Source organism: Borostomias antarcticus (genome assembly GCF_949987555.1).
Source record: "Borostomias antarcticus genome assembly, chromosome: 21".
Taxonomy (NCBI): domain Eukaryota; kingdom Metazoa; phylum Chordata; class Actinopteri; order Stomiiformes; family Stomiidae; genus Borostomias; species Borostomias antarcticus.
Window position 1 is genome coordinate 19,987,690 of NC_140254.1, and position 13,978 is coordinate 20,001,667.

General features: G+C 40.3%; 1 protein-coding gene across 1 annotated transcript; it reads left to right on the forward strand.

Annotated features, from left to right (window-relative positions):
* Positions 1-133: 133 nt before the first annotated feature.
* Positions 134-2,240, forward strand: chrac1 (chromatin accessibility complex subunit 1). The gene is made up of 3 exons (XM_084455131.1): positions 134-293; positions 825-951; positions 1,057-2,240. Exons 1-3 carry the CDS (start codon positions 135-137, stop codon positions 1,131-1,133), a joined length of 363 nt encoding a protein of 120 aa, XP_084311257.1. The 5' UTR covers position 134; the 3' UTR covers positions 1,134-2,240.
* The last annotated feature ends 11,738 nt before the right edge of the window (positions 2,241-13,978 follow it).

The following is a 13,978-nucleotide window of genomic DNA, read 5'->3' on the forward strand; positions in this document are numbered from 1 at the left end:
CTCGATGTTCCCCGGATGTTCCCCGGATGTTCCCCGGATGTTCCCCGGATGTTCCCCGGATGTTCCCCGGATGTTCCCCGGTTGTTCCCCGGATGTTCCCCGGTCCACTCACCAAGCAGCAGTCCCATGTGAACATGTCTGGAAGCAACGTGGATGACAAAGTGGATCATGCGGGGAACAGTACCAGCAAGGGCCTCTCCCTCCCCCTGACACGCGTGAAGCTGATCATGAAGAGCTCCCCCGACGTGTCCAACATCACCCAGGAGGCTCTGCTACTCACCACCAAAGCTACAGTGAGTAGAGGGTGGGAACTCTCCTAGCCTGCTAGCATACTACCACTAGCATACCACTACTAGCATGCTAGCAAGCCCCTGCTGTTAGCAAGCCACTTAGTCTTTGTTGTTAGCACTAGCTAGCTGATTTAGTGAGTGTGCCAATGTCATGTTCTTGCACTCTAAGATAACTCTCCCCTGTTCTCATCCCCCATGCACTTTGCACTTTTAGACTTCCCACTTTTATTGTTGTTATTGTTACATAGTCCTGTATGTTTTATTGTAATTCTGTCCTGTTGTTTGTAACTTAGTGTAACGAGTGCTGAATGATTGTGAACAGGTCACACTTGAAAATGAGTCCTCTGAACTCAACGTGTTTTTTTTTTACCTGTATAAATAAAGGTTAAATAAAATAAAATAAAAAATAGCTATGAAGTTTACCAAATTAGGCTCTCTAGCAGTTAATGCAGGCTCCAATCCGCCCGTTTTTCAGAAAGCTGATGGCTAAATGTTTGCAAAAAAATCCACCTGCTTCTTCTTCTGGTCCTCTAGGAACTGTTCGTTCAGCACCTGGCTTTGTCCTCATTTAATAATGGATTTGGGAAAGACGCGAACACATTATCCTACAGTGATCTGTCCCACACTGCAGAGGAGATGGAGACCTTCCAGTTTCTCACAGGTGAGAGTTAGAGACTTGTTAGTAGGCTGTGTTGTTTTGCTTTCTTTCTTGGCCAATGGTTTGAACCTCTCAACAATACATGTATGGGTCATTTTTCATTTCCAGATATCCTTCCTAAGAAGATCTTGGCTCGGGATTACCTGAAGACGCTGGAGGAAATGCAAGAGGAAGCAGACAATTGAAAAAGACAGGGCTGCATCCTGATACTCCACATTTCTGCGGTGCTCTCGTGGACCTCCCTCCATGGACGTATGGTCTGCTGGCGACATTTTGATGGAAGCTCCTTCTTGCCCATGGCTACACCAGTGTTATGCTTTTACGGATACGAGTACACAACTGCACAGTTTGGGGGAAAGCGCCCCCCGCTCTGACAACGGTATCTGTCTTTTCTTTTCTCAAGACAACTGCAGAAACGCAACATCTTTGATGCAGAGATGTCAAAGCTTACATCATTTCTACATTCTCTGAGAAGATCAAGAAATGTGTTTACTACCTGTTTTGCTGCCCAGAAATTCAAATATAGGTCAGCCAACTCAGTTGAAAATATTAAATATAGGCAATCATCACCACAGAGGAAAAAGATTAAATACATTTTGATCTCATTCACTTCGAGTCCATTCCAACCACCCTCCACCAGGAAGAGTGAAGCGACCCACCTGTGATGACAGCAGAGGGGAGTGATGTAGGTAGCAACTGTGCAGACAGATTAGGTGTATTTGTGTATTCTTTGGGCATTACTTTTCAACAAGGAAATCTTGTGAAGCTGATCATTCACTTGGTGCTGTCTCCTTTCTTCCATGATGAAGTTAATAGAAAATTCTTCTTTTCGTCAATAGAATCCCTGTGTGTTTTTGTTCACCCTATTAACACATTTGCTCAGATCAAACACTCACTGAAGAGTGTTTCCATTCAGTTTTAGATCATCCATCACTGTTAAAACCATTGTAGACATATCAAACCATTCATAGAAACTGCAAATGCCTCAGGGTATATAAGTGTAAATGTTTTTCAGATTGATAACCATAGCAATCATATTCGATTCCTTGCTGGTTAGAACCCAATTATGAATAAGATCTTCCTCTTTTTGTGATTAATGATAGTTCCTATCAGTTTTTTTGTGAGGATATATGACATTTGGGTGGTCTCTACTTAATTTAGCCTATTTCAACACGATCATAAGAAAAGGTACTGTAGCTGTTAAATGTGTACTTTCTTGAGTGGCAAAAATATGCACTGAACTACAGCTGTGAATCTTTTTCAAGTGTGTATTATAGCCACTATACTGTATTTCTGCCTGTGAGACATCATGTAAGATAGTTTGGTTTTGTTCTCTGAAATAAACTTATCATGTGAAGATTTGTCATTTTACTTTGCACCACTTTAGAGTATAGATCCCCATCAGAGGAAACCAACATTTACAATTGTTATTAATAACTCAGTTTGAGCTGTTAAACAGCTTTGCCAGTTCTATCAAAGCACCACACAGATGTCTCTGTTCGGCTTCATCAGTAAAAAGCCTTATAAATCTCTTTATGGAACAAGTCTGCAGTCTGGGAGTATAAAATAGTGTTTATTGCCACATGTTGATTATCAAGCCCCCTGATAGAGAAACCTGCATGCAATGTTATAGTAGAGATAGAAAAACCTGAATCTGAGCTAAAGGACAAAGATAAGAGACACATAGAAAGTGCTCTCATACCTAGTGCAGTACAATCACCCTAATCCTGAGTTTACATGCATTGCTAGTGAAATGTTTGATTAATATATTACATTTACATTGTAAATATAATACAATACACATGTCTATAAATATTGTAATAATCGTAAAAGGTTTGTTGTTTTTTTAAAGAAAAGAGAATGGAGCGTATGGTATTCACTGGATCATTAGTTTGTGAAGGCGGTGTTGCATGACATGTAGAGACGTCTCCAGGCTGGTGAACTGCCTCTCTAGGAGAGCTGCCTTGTGCTCCTTGCCACTGATGGAGTCCCTGGTATTGGCAATATGCTCCTTTAAGCTGGAAGGGACAAAACACCTTTTTCACAAAAAGGTTTAGACCTAGTCAACACGTTTTTTTAAATTCAAACTCAATTTCGCCAGGGAAGTTGCATGAAAACAGTTTTTGTCAAATAATCATATTTCATGCCTTGTCTAAATTAAAGGGGAATCAGTCAAAGTGAGCTTCCTGGTCCCAAAAAGAAAGGCTGGTTTGTAACTTTGTATTTGTAATGACTACAGGGCCAGAACTTGACTTCGGCCAGATGTGACGTCTGGACTGTTTCTGTTCACATTTTGAACACTTTTATAGTTCTGTGGTGACGTTGACTCCCTGGAATTGATCTACAAGCAGCTTACCCTCCCGAGATCCTGCGACCAGCAACTAGGGGGAGGCCTCCCTCTGCGGCCCTTCCACACAGAGAGGCAGGTCCCGACTAGAAGCTCATCATGATCTCATGCACAAGGAATCCACAGTTGCTGGTCTGCAGAAGACTCCATATTTCCTTACACCTCCTTCTGCTTTGGGGTTTGCTAAACATGTCCTACAGGGCCCCGTAATCATTTGCAATGGAACGTGTAGCTGCACATATTGTAATTAACAACAGCAACACATGTTTTATAAAAGGGCATTTAAACTGTGATTGCACGATTTGACTGCTTGAATCTGTCTCTTATGCCATCTACTACTGAGCCCTTGAGCAAGGCATTTGACCCAAGACTTCTGTTCCAGGAGCACAGGGAAAGTGTTCTTATTGTAACACCGTTACCGGGTCTGTATCTTATGCAACAGCTATCTGATCCCAGACCAGCGGACCACTGTTTAATCTGACCTGAAAGAAACCCTCACCTTGTGAAGGCTTGGTGCTCCTTCCCCTCCCTCCTCGTCTCCTCCAGCGTGAGGAAGACCTTCTGCATGGTCTCCGTCGTCTCTGCCATGCTGAGGTGGTCTGCGCGGACCCCCTGTAAGTCCTCCTGGGTCTGCTGGTTGTATGACGCCGCCCCCTCCGTCACCCCCCCACTGGACTGGGTCACCGCCTGGAGCGCTGCCCTGTTCTGGAGGACCAGCAGTCGGGATCGCTCAAACTCCTCGGGTCCGGCGACGTGGTCCCAGCAGACCGGGGAGGACGGGGGCAGCCAGAAGCGCTGGGTGCAGTTGGCCGGCTTCCCCGGGGTCTCTGTCACAAAGGGGCTGTCGGCGGGGAAGCTGTGGAGGAGCTCCTGGAGGAGGAACGCTCCAGAGCCCAGTTCCCAGTCTCCCTGGTCTGGTTCCTCTGGCTCTCGGCTCGGCCGGGAGCTCTGGTCCCCTGCCCCCTCCACAGGGCTCCACACACCGGGCAGGAGGCAGCAGGACAGGCAGACGAGCCAGATCCAGCTCACTCCCTCCTGGAGGAACAGCATATCGAGGCTGGCGGGAGGCATGATGTCATGGATGCCATTGAAATGTAATTAGTTCTGGAAAATGGCTGTTAGGTTTATGGTCTGCAAGGAATCATTGAACACAAACTAGACTTTTAGACACAAATTCATAAGCTTTAAGACAATGTCTCCAATATAGTTCTTGTGGTCTTACCTGTCATTTCTGTTAGTTTGGCATAATTACACACCTTCAGTAACCAAGGCCAGGCCCATTTTCCATTAGGCTATGTTGCCCAGGCAACATGGCTTTGAGTATTGTTTCTATCTCTTACTGTTAAGCTTTTAATGAACAAAATTCATGTTTTGAGTTGTATCTCATAAATTATGCCACGAAACAAAGTAAATGAATATGGAATAGAGATAAAAGTATTTGGCGACAAATAAATATTCACAAGCAGATTTAATTAAATTAAGCTAAAAATCAATTGACGATAAACGATCTGTTTCCGGCTGGCAATTTTTACAGCACACGCAGCCTGTTTGGTATGGTCCCCCACATAAGCGTACTTGTAATTTAAATCGGATTTTGAGTGTAGGATTTAGTATTAGAATTTCTTATATAGTATTATAAAAAACTCCACCATCTAAATATATAAATGAACATCGCAAAGGCTTTTTACCTGATGAAGAAAGTCCCAGCGAGGTCTGCAGTCTGCTGGTGCGCTGCGAGTGGACGAGCGATGGAAAGAATGACTCGCTCTTTCCGAGTCTCTGTTCTCTGTGCATGCAAACTGAAGAGCACCATTTACTTGCCGAAGCCCAATAATGACTTCTTCCATTTAGCCTACAGTTCTTTAGCTACTTCTACAGTTCATTCTTGAAAATTACAACTAGTACGAGCCTACATTGCAGTCAAAAAAGAGACATGGGTTTGGAGGAGCTTCACATTTTTATTAATTAATGCAATTTACAGTCAAGCCAACGAGTGAAGTATATTGAGTTATTCTAGATCGCCACTGTTTTGAATGAAATTGATATGTGGAATGAACTTAGGCCCTTTCAACCTCGTAGTTTACAATATCCACAAGATTCTAGGATTTTCCTTTGGATGTTTTATGGGCATGCAAAGAGCAGGCTACTCTACTGACAGCAGGCAACTGGATGAAACAGGTGACAGGGTGAGGAATGTCGGAGCTGTTTAATGTGGAAACGGGTCGGACACACATTGAGGCGAAGGGGAAACATGATTAAATGACGGATGATGAATTGTGTGACTCCATGCTTTGAAAGAGAACATCCCAAACACGTGACCTGTCAGGTCCGAAGGCTGGGTTATCATTAGGCCAAGAAACCCTTTGTGCCAAAACACCAATGGGCTCCACAAGGAAAACACAGAGGACCTACTATACCAAGTATACAAAGTACACTGACTTTGCTAAACTATCAACATTTGAATACAATGGAATTGCACAAAAGGAAATTAGATTTGCTTAGTGCACTGTAACATGGGCAAACCTTTGGACAAAGAAAGCCTCAGGTTAGCAAATAAGATGTTTTTTCTGCAGCCAGACCATCTGTTTATGTTTACTGAGTGGTCTGGTGCCAAGAATAAAACACATTTAGTCTTAAGCACTGGCATAAGTAGGAATGGTGCTAAAATGAAATTGGCCAAAACAGCTAAGGATGTAGTCATTTGACGAGAGGCATGTTGCACTTAAAAAAGACCAGATTTACATAGGAAAATATGTAAAAGTAAGATAAATGTTCCAGTGTACAGTATAAACAAATATAAATATAAACAGTATAAACAAGCAAACATTGCAGTCAAAAAAGAGAAATGGATTTGGAGAAACTTTACATTTTTATTAATTGATGCAATTTACAGTGAAGCCAACGAGTGAAGTATATTAAGTGATACGTATTCACATTATTTCCTAACAGGGTTTACAGCATATCTTGTGTTTGTAATCATAATCATGTTAACAAAAAAAAAGAAATGTAAAAAGAAATCAAAGCTTACACTTACACTTTACGACAACAAGAACAAGGAGCTTAGCAGTGGATCCAAACAAATTCATATTGGCGACAGAAATACCTCAGCATGACAGGAATGACGGCTAATTCAGTTTTGGCATGTTGTGGTAAACAGAGAAAAAAAACTCATAGGCTTGAATCAAATGACGTGTGAGGGAGGTTTGAGTTCACAGGACTATGTGCAGGGCTGCCTTTGCAAAGATACTTTGGTCACTTTGCTCCTCCACCATGGCTAACAAGGACATACAACAAAGACAATAGAATGGCAGTTAACCACAGAAACAGGAGTGTCCTGGACAGTCAAAGGAGAATATTTTTGGTGTTTCTCATAAAAAAATAAAGATGATCACACCATGCGAATGAAGATGATTGTCATTAGTTTTAAGATAGTTTTAGTTTTCTTTAAAAACACAAGGGGTTAAATCAGTGGCTGCATCTCCAGGACACTCCTCCACTCATAGGAGGTAGGTAACATGACAACAACACATGACACGGCTTCTCAAGGTGGCTCCATGGGAATCGAGCTCTCTGGCAAGTTGTGGATTCCGAGTGCATAATTTTGTAAGATTAAGGCCAAATATACTAGAAGAATATACCCCATGTGAAATTCTAAGGCTATTTTAAGACAAAGGTGTGTGGAGACGACAGAGGACACAGTAGCAGATATAGCCCTTTCACGGCAATACCTGAGTCAGCAGTCACATTGAACAACATGGAGGTGGCAGATTGTTGCATACACAAACTCGTAATGGACTCAACTCAAATATTGGCCATATCAACATTTGTCATGATAGAGAATAGAAGGTCACGTAGCTACTATTTAGAAATAGTTGATGAATGTTTGACATTTGTATAAATGACAATATTCCCCAAAACTATTTATTTTGGCCTCAGGATCACACATACCCGTACTATCTATCCCAAAGTGGACATGTACAAACTTCTACAAGATCTTTAGATTCGGAAAATAGTTTTTTGCAAGACATGCGCACAGCCTTAGGTGACACTCAAACCTCTCAAAGTGGAAAAAATGTTATTGGACAATATGTAGGAAAGTAGGAAAAAAGAAGAAAGAAAAAAAGACAAACGATAAAAGTCAATGCAGCATATATCAGGCTTATGAGGTACTTCATGAATACATATAGATATATGTTAACTTTTTAGAAAAGCTCTTCAAAGTCATATTATTCCTTATAATTCCTGTTGATAGCATAAAATACCTCGTCAAATATTTCATTTTTCTGTTTGCCCAACCTCAAATGGGCGATTTTGAATCTGCTTTGAAAGTGCAAAACACAAATACTGATCGTTCTATGCAGCATCTACACTCAAGGTTGCATGACAATTAATGTGGAATTCTTTAATGTGGCGCGAGAGACGGGAGAGGGCTACAGGCTAACATGGGCGCGGTGGAAGAGAGATCCTACGAAGGCACACACAGAAACCACTATGAAGACTGGATGTTTTCAGCTCGGACAGAAATTACAGAAGAACTTGAATTTAATTTCCATACAACCTTATCTGTACCTTGCCGTCGACTTGAATCACTGAAATCTGCCACTACACATCAGTATACATCAGTATATCGTGTCACAATGTACAGTACGTTGCTAGAAAGTATTTTTCATATTTGTTATTCCCTTTGTAAATGTAGCATGCAAAAATACATCTCTCATCCTTAGCAAAAACGGCATTCAATTTGGACTTTGTTTTTCAGGAGCAGATACAATTGGGATGAGACGAGAAAGCTTCCCTGGTTTTATTGCGATACGGGGGAACATGACTTAGAGACAGTGGTCTTATTAGACCCTTCATCAGGAGAGGATCTATCCAATCACCAGCGAGATCAATACCATCTACACCAGACTAACGAGCATCTTGAGTGGGGGAGTCCCAATGACAAGGTAGCCAACTCTGTCATCCAGCGTGAGTTCATGCTGAAATAATAGCATTTTGTCTCGTTCAATTTCTCACGCTGAAATATTAGCAATCAGTTCATAGAAATGTACTAAAAAATCCTGCATTGCGGGGTAGTTTCAGAACTCTTCATAACTGGTCTAAATCACTTTCAACGGAAGAGGTCAAGGTAAGAAATTTAGTTCAGGACAAGAATATTCACTTTGTCTTGCTAACATTAAATGAAAGCAACCTTACTGCTCTCCTAGTCAAGAGAACCCAATCATGATCCATGTTCAGATTTGTGTAATTATTGCTCTACATATAACATTCAATAAACAAACAAACCTTTCTTTAACGCCCACAGCCTACAATCTATAACACTACTACCAAAAGCATATTGCAGGAAGTGACAGTAATTCATCGCAAGCCTAAAGAGCCATTTAAATGAGACCTTGTCAATGTATCATCCAGTCATGACTACAGCTTATATTTCCACACAAACGAATCCCAACAGAGTATCTGCTGAGCGTTCATTGGTTGCTTTTGTTATTACTACATTTTGAAAAGGGAGAGAGGACACGTGCATACAACATAGAGGTTTGAGATCCAATTACAAAATTTGGTCCCCTTAACTTGACATACTACTATTCAACATCCTAAGTTCATCCATAATTTTAAAATTTTGCTTTATAAAGGTGAAAGGAAGTAAAATGATGTTTACACATAGTATTGGCTTCTGTTGTTTGGTCACTATAATTGATCTTTGTCACCATCATAAATTAGGGATAATACAACACTAGCACCCGAGACCGTTCTGAGGTAGTTTTCCAAGTTGGTATATAAAAAGCCAAGTCATTCTGAAGACATAAATGTTTTCAGAAAGATACAAAATACCCATGTCAGTCTTGCACATGCATGTAATTCAGCTATGTGGCATCAGTTTGTTTTGGTGAAGCTCAATAGTTCGCCATTCTCTTTCTTAGCAGGTACGGCGCTCAGGACAACACGACTACGGGTGACAGGAGGGACATCGCTCAGGACAACACGACTACGTCGACAGGAGGGACATCGCTCAGGACAACATGACGATACTGGAGGCTAAATCTGACCAGCTGACTAATCAGCTCAAACAAAGACTTGAAAAAAACAAAGAATGGACTCAAATTATGGAACTATTATACTGTGACAAGACCTGCTGAAGCCATCACACAATGTTAGTAAAATAAAAGAGCAAAACCTAAGCAATGAGCTATATTATAGCTAATATAACATTCTTATTAGGTTGTACAATAGGTTCATGATAATGGTGACATTTGTAGACATTCCAAAAAATGATGTCTGCATTAACTGAAAGTTTGGATGAGCAAATGAGTAGTGTAGAGAGGAGTCTGACCAAAGACGACAGCAGAAGCCAAAAGTTAACTAGATCAACGCTCAACAACAAGATCACACTAAACCGCAGCCATATACAGCTCTCACACTACAGCACCGCACACACAAGCAATAATGAGCCACAAGAACGAAGAAAAACGGGACCACTCTTTGCACCAGCGTGGATCTTTTGAATGATTTGTTGCTGTTGAATGAATGTAAAAGTTTGTTTTATAATACAGTAGCCTACATGGCTACTAGGGAAGAGATCGGACTGTTGGATTGGTTTAAGATCTTACATTTTTGCGGAAACAATGATAGGATATGTAACAGCAGTTTCTGAGATGTCTATTTGATGAAATGACTAAAAGAGGAAACTACACCTAAGCAAAGTTGTAAGGACAGAAAAGAAACCCGAAATAAAAATGAACTATATCTCATTAACAGGGGTACAACTTTAAATGTTGGAGGATTGGCGGTAATAAAATGAACATGCATAAAAAGGGAGTATATGAATAGAAGTATATTACAGATGGATAAATACATTTGAAATATTACCAACACACTGGCTGTAAGTACATTCAGTGTTAGCTTTGAGTAAAGAAAATAGGTTATCCCCTAGTAGTTATTTCAGTGGTAGCTAATCAAAGGCATATAGGCTTAACGGGCTACATGTCCTACCTTATCGTTTCTAAGGTTTCAGTTGCCCATGCAAAATTGCTAATTGCCTTGTTTGCTTTTTTTAACCTCTTGGATACAAGGAATTCACTACTTGGGTCATTTTGGAAGGTGTCCTTTAACAACCAGAAGAAAGGACTATTGAGGCAGAATATCTATGTAGAGGCCAATGACAACCCAATGACTTATATACAAAAACCAGCAGCCTAAATTCAAGCAATTACAAAAGCTATAAACCATCTCTAGCTAAAATATCACCCACAATTTAACAAACCATGAATTATATTGAATTATATTTAATTGTTCAACTGAAGCAACATTGAAAACAAAAATTCAAACTTTATATTGGTCTGTGAAATATACCTTTATGTTTAAAAACAGGCTCTCGACAAAATCTGTATGAATCATATTGCCACGGTATGATACACAAAAGCGTCAGGAAAAAAATTGCTGCTCTAATTCCATCTTATGAAACAACAGCAGCCTAGATAGTGTTTGTGGTTCAATTAAGGCTATTCCACATCCTGTTTAATCTGGTGCTCGTTACGATTCATTCAACTCAATTTAGCTACGCCTTCCCTGGAACAATGACACATCCATCCATTTACAGCAAACCCCTTAATAAATGAGTTAACTGTCTTTATAAACCTCACGTACATTCCTGTTTTGGCTGACAGAGTAGTACACCTAAACTAAATTTAAAACAGCTGTACTGGAAGAACAAAAGCTTGTATGGTTTGACTATTACATGTTGATATTGATACATACATAGGCTAGCTAGCTCGACCAGCCCCATTGAGATGATGGTGAATGTTTTGCTCCAGACAACTCATCAAAAGACCACTAGTGATAGGCTACATTTACTGACCTGCCAACCAACCTGTTGGATTCTTAACATGTATAAACTACTTTGGCACCCCACCTGTACACCGGTGTGTGTGTCTGTGTATATAGTATGTACGTCAACTCGTGTAACCAAAAGGTATAGAATTCCTCCATTCAGGAAAATATTTAATTTGATCATGTTTTGCATAATGAACCCTTATGCTACACCATCAGTGACTGACAACAACCCATAGGAAGTTTTAAAGGCATAGTTATGTTATGTGTGAAAAATTGCCGACAGTATGCTGGTTGGCTGGGAGAATCCCTCTTGAACAATGGTTGAAACTGCCAGGATTGGGAGTATGTATCTGGGATGGTTTGGCTGAGCAGAGCAGGATTGGGAGTATGTATCTGGGATTGGGAGTATGTATCTGGGATGGTTTGGCTGAGCAGAGCAGGATTGGGAGTATGTATCTGGGATGGTTTGGCTGAGCAGAGCAGGATTGGGAGTATGTATCTGGGATGGTTTGGCTGAGCAGAGCAGGATTGGGAGTATGTATCTGGGATTGGGAGTATGTATCTGGGATTGGGAGTATGTATCTGGGATTGGGAGTATGTATCTGGGATTGGCTGAGCAGAGTTCACGCTGTCTCAATCCAACTAGCCTAGCCTTAATCATGAGGAGCCACCTCACCTACTTTCAAAAATCAAAAACAATCCAGCCTTACTGACCACCATCTTGACATACACTAACGCAAGACTCCAAAATCCATTTTATTTTAGTGCAAAAATAACATTTATCAAATGTCTGATATTTTCAGGAGGAGAAGCAATGCTGTACAGGTCTGGAAATCTAAGGTGCTGGTATAAATAGGTAACGTAAAACACAAGCAAGCAGTAACAACAAGCTAAAAATAAAACATCTCACAGGAGACAAGTGGAGGATTAACACAAGTGTGAGTGAGACTTGGGGTAAAATCACTTAAAATGGCATAATGGGTATTCACACTTAAGAGTAAAATTACTTTCAGCTCAAGTTTAATCAGTTAAAACAAACTTCACCTGTTCTTCACCTCTTAAACAGGACAAAACAAGGAGAGTGAACGGGCATTGCGCTTGGAAAATTGTTTCAAGTCTAAACTTCACTGCACAAGACAAAAGTGGACTGTTTATCGGTTCCAAGTGTTTCTATGGGTTCCAAGTGTTTCTATGGGTTCCAAGTGTTTCTATGGGAATATCATATGTTGAAACTATGGCCAATTGTCTAATTTGGGTTTGGAGGGAAATCAGCTGCCCTAGCTTTCAATATCTTGGCTTTGACAGCATATTGTTCCTATGGAAGAAAAAGCTGGGTTCCATCCCAGAGGCTTCTCACACTATTTGGTCAATGTTTAAAAAAAAAAAACAAGCTTTTTTTCTTTTCTTTTTTTGAACAAGCGTAAGGATAGAGCACAATAACTAGGTTTACAGAATGCAGATCCACAGTCATGCTTGACAAGCGTTCCCAAACTTTTCAAACGTGATGTATCCCATGTAATTATGAGGAAATGACCAGCAGTGTGATGTTACCATAACACTTGAACAGGTAACAAGAGGTAGAACACACAGCCATTTCCACACAATTGCACCAACATCACACGGTCAGTTAACTGCATGGAAACAAAAATCAATGGAATTCAGACCATATCAGCGATCGAAAGTGCATCCAAATTTACATGTTGCGAGACCGGCACTGAATAATAATATTGACATAACAGTAAATATCAAGTACTTGATTCTTAGAATGCCCCACAAACACAGTCAGTCGGATTTTTCTCTTTTTTTGAATTCATGTTAAAGGGGGAAATAAAAGTAAATAAAAATGTTTGAGCTATAACCATACTTACGGCAAGTCAACAACCTCTTGGACCAGTCCACTGAGGGTATGAGAGGGCATTACAGTCTATCCTTAGCACCTATAATCAACATGTCCTTTTGTGCTTCACTTTCTTTTGGACATTAATTATATAAAAAATATGTAATCTTGTTTGGCTAAGAAGAGTGATTGTGTGTTCTACAAACAATATACCCAATTACTTTGTGCTATCAAATATACAATATTACAAATGAGGACAATACAATCCCTCGCACCATTACAAAGGTCTGAGGACACTGGTAAGCACTACAAATGCTACTTTACGCATCAAGCTTTATGCATACAGCGAGAAAGAAAGAAAGCAACAAAGCCAAACATGTACTAACTCGACAAATGACCTAGATTCATATTTGATAAACATCACTCCTAAATCTCTTGGTTAAAAACAATGCATAGTTAGAAAATAGAGCTAAATCCCTCCCATCCAGACTATGTTAACATCGGCAGCTAAAACGGGTTTGAGTAGAAGAATGGAAAAGGGATGCTAAAAAATACTATTATTATTATTAGTAAAATTGGCAATAAAATATTTGCATTTAAAGTTTTGTGTATACAAATAGACAAAGTGTGACTTGTTTTCAACTACATGTGGGCCAATCATTAAAAAAATTGCCTCTAAATTCATTCCAACAATTTTCTACATGGTTATTCAAAATATACCCTACAACCCACAAGGCTATATGCTACAAAGAAGACCCATAAAATCAAACACCTTTTGCATAAAAACCAAACCCAAGCTTGACTACACTTGCTCCCATTTAACAGAGCAATAACTATGAAAAAATAATATGCATGAGTCCTGTTCACCAGCATACTGTAGGACTGCTGTGTCTGTTCCTCAGTCTAGGCCCAAAGCTGGAGCTGATTATGGCACTTGAGTCACAGGCCTCTCCACTGTACCGATTCATGACACACACACCTGGACTACAAGATGCCAGCATGCCCTCTGGCCC

What these genes read in the sequence shown, in the direction of transcription:
- chrac1 (XM_084455131.1), top strand. Translation starts at nt 135, where the DNA reads ATGTCTGGAAGCAACGTGGATGACAAAGTGGATCATGCGGGGAACAGT. An exon ending in TACTCACCACCAAAGCTACA is followed by an intron (nt 294 to 824) that starts GTGAGTAGAGGG and finishes CTGGTCCTCTAG; the next exon opens with GAACTGTTCGTTCAGCACCT. An exon ending in GACCTTCCAGTTTCTCACAG is followed by an intron (nt 952 to 1,056) that starts GTGAGAGTTAGA and finishes TTTCATTTCCAG; the next exon opens with ATATCCTTCCTAAGAAGATC.